The sequence below is a fragment of the Acyrthosiphon pisum genome, chromosome X, assembly GCF_005508785.2.
Source record: "Acyrthosiphon pisum isolate AL4f chromosome X, pea_aphid_22Mar2018_4r6ur, whole genome shotgun sequence".
Lineage (NCBI taxonomy): Eukaryota > Metazoa > Arthropoda > Insecta > Hemiptera > Aphididae > Acyrthosiphon > Acyrthosiphon pisum.
Window position 1 is genome coordinate 28,836,365 of NC_042493.1, and position 3,286 is coordinate 28,839,650.

The 3,286-nt window shown below is 31.9% G+C and overlaps 1 protein-coding gene across 1 annotated transcript; it reads right to left on the reverse strand.

Annotated features, from left to right (window-relative positions):
* Nucleotides 1-581: 581 nt before the first annotated feature.
* LOC107882918 lies at nt 582-2,733 on the reverse strand. Its single transcript, XM_016802063.2, has 3 exons — nt 1,066-2,733; nt 822-987; nt 582-751 (listed from the first exon to the last, which is right to left on the reverse strand). The coding sequence occupies exons 1-3, from the start codon at nt 1,129-1,131 to the stop codon at nt 582-584; spliced, it is 402 nt and encodes a 133-aa protein (XP_016657552.1). The 5' UTR covers nt 1,132-2,733.
* Between the last annotated feature and the right edge of the window lie 553 nt (nt 2,734-3,286).

Genomic DNA, 3,286 nt, shown 5'->3' on the forward strand with positions numbered 1-3,286 from the left:
TCCTACAAGGATATACAATATTTTATATTTTATGGACAATTTGTAAAATCGTTTTACTTATAAGTATTATACTTTCTCGAAACACTATAATAATAATAATAATAATAATTATTATTATTATATTAATTTCGTAATTTGGTGTGAAATATATTTTTATTCAATAGGTACCTAATAATAATAATAATAATAATAATATAATAGAATCGCGTTATCTTATATTATACTATACATGGATATAAGATTGTTTAAAATAAAAACATTTTATTTTATATTTAGGCATACATATTATATTATTTCTAAATAATATTTTTCAAAGTATAACTATATATATATATATTTTTTTATAGTAATCTTAGCGGAAATGTTTTATTTATACATAGTCGCCACAATATATAATAATAATAATTATGATTATTATTATATTAATTTCATAAATTGGTGAGGAATATATTTTTATTCAATAATAATATTTATAATAATTTTTCAGATGATTTTGATAATGATAATAATATAATAGAGTGTTATCAAATATTCTATTGGTAAAAAATATTATTTGAAATAAAAAAAAAAAAAAATGTATTTTATTTGATATATTTATAGGTATTTTCCCAACAGGATATATTTTTTAATGTTTCCAATATTTTCCCCGCAGGATTTTTTTTTGTTAAAGTTTCCCATTGAAATCTTTGTAACATTTTTTTTCTCCAATGCACTTCATCTTCATTAAGTAGATACCACGATTGAGCGTCTTCTGAAAAATATAACGTATGGATTTAGAAAATCATAGTATTTTTTATTTGTATATATCAAGCAAGTCTTACTGAGTTGTAGTATCTCGGTCTCGAATGCAAATATCATATCTGATGCATTGGATGGTGGACACGGATAGGATTGGTTCGGATCGAAAATTAATGATACATGTCCATCGACACCTCCATTTCCATCCGTATTGAGGAGGTATACATCGTCAAATAACGGCGGTGATAACTGATATAAAATTAAGCTTAATTTATAACGAGGTAAAATAAAAAAAATAATTATATATGTGTTAAATGAGTAACTTACTGGAGGCGAGTCAAATGTTGTAGGTCTTGTGGGGCTGTTGAAAAATGATCCAGACGATTCAGACATATTTATTTTTATATTTGTATCGAACGTCCGTGGATGTAGGTATGTATGTATTGGATATAATGGTTGATGAGGACTGAAGACTGTTGAGAGACACAGGGTTGTCTGTATGTACACTCAGCCGTAAACTGATATTTTAAAATTACGGAGTGGGTGGGGTTTTGTTTTAGTAAATATTATCGGATAACGTGCCAACGCTACGAGGGGAAAAAAAAAATCTAGATTGATGATAGTATTTATAATCAATTATACGATTATTCGTTATCCACTGCACGATGTGATATTATTATGTTCTAAATCGTAATAATAAAAAAAAAAAAATATAAAAAATACGATTTTAAGGCTACTAAATTATCTCTGTGTACCACCGTAAATAATTACATTACTGTATGTGGTATGGTATTTACTAGTGTTGGCCAACGATATTGATATTTCGATACGATATCGTAATTTATTGTTTCGTATTTCAAAGACAACAATTCAAAATTATGATTCAAAAGTAAACGTAGTAAGGAACTAACAAAAGGATTAGTAAAATTTGTTGTGAAAGATTTGAGACCATTAAGTATTGTACATGGAACTGGTTTTCTTGAATTCATGCAAATAGCTGTCCCTGAGTATGTTGTTCCAAGTAAACAAACCATTACGATATTGGTTGATACGACTGCCCGAAACGAAAAGAATAATTTTAAAATCTTTCTGGAAAATGTTTCTTTAACCTGAGACTTTTAGACCTCAGCATCAAACCATAGTTATCTAGGCGTGACATGTCACTATTTACAAGATTGGTGTTTACGTACTCGAGTACTAGAAACGGTGGAAGTTCCTGAATCACACACATCAGTAAATATCGTAAACAATTTAAAATATATTCTTAACACTGGAATATTGAGAATAAAGTTTGTGCTTTTGTATGCGACAATAAGTATAATAAAAGTATAATAAATAATTATATCGTTGGCCAACACTAGTATTTACCCCTAAGGATAAAAAAAAAAAAAATGAATACGCTTTACGTGTGTGTTATATATATATATATATATATATATTGAATTGTGATTTTTTCCCCGCCACACACAATACCGTTTACATTTTAACAGATTATACAATAACAATAATAATGGTGATAGTAATAATAACAATAATAATAACAATTACGTTAGTGATAACAATAATAATAATAATAATAATTGTGATAATGATAACAATATTTTTTTTATGATTATTTAATCAATTCGATAATGCCCATGTGCTAGGGTATCAATACGATTAGGGAGAATATGTCGTTTGTCGTCGAATCTGTTTAGGACTAATTTACTAGTCCTAATCGTGCTGACTTGGTGCTTATACGATCGGATAGATATATTTTCTCTATACGCCGTATACGGCATGTAGGATTGTGGTGGTGGTGGTGGTGGTGGTGGTGGTTGAGGCGGCGGGTGTTGTGTTGTCGGTGGAATCACTGCAATCGCGGCGTTTCGATGTATGCGCTTAATGACAATACGCGCGCAATCTCGAGCTATCAGCCTCCCCGTCGACGCGTCGAACTCCTTATCACGATAATCTTCCGCGTCCGAACCATCGTCGTCGTCGTCGTCGTCGTCGTCGTCGTCGTCGTCGTCGTCGTCGTCGTCGTCGTCGTCGGCGAATAAACAGCGCATGTGATCGTTGAAAGTCAGGTGATTTCTAATAACATGTCCCCGGACTCCCTTGGACCTGATATTTACGGTACCCTCGATATCGTACGCGTATGATTTAGCACGTAATCCAATAAACCTATGCATATTACGGCCTGCAATCTCGTCCTTAAAGTATCCTGGTAGTTTCATACGTGCCAAAGTGTAGCACCTGTGATCAGGTGGTAGATTAGATGTGTCCATACGATTCAGCAAGTTCGGATTATTCGCCACATCGTCGTAAAAATCGCGTGTTTTCACGTGATATATCAGAGAATCTGCCAACAAGTAAAATAGTGATAAAGTTAATAACATATATTAAATCCGATAGTGGATCACAGCGTGATATACATACCAGTATCGGTGTACAACAGGCTGATATTGTCGCCGTAATGACGTTTCATCACGTTATAATGATATTCGTACATCAACTCCTTGCTCCGCTCGAGTATGACAAACCCGATGTTAATAGGGTTGCAGAA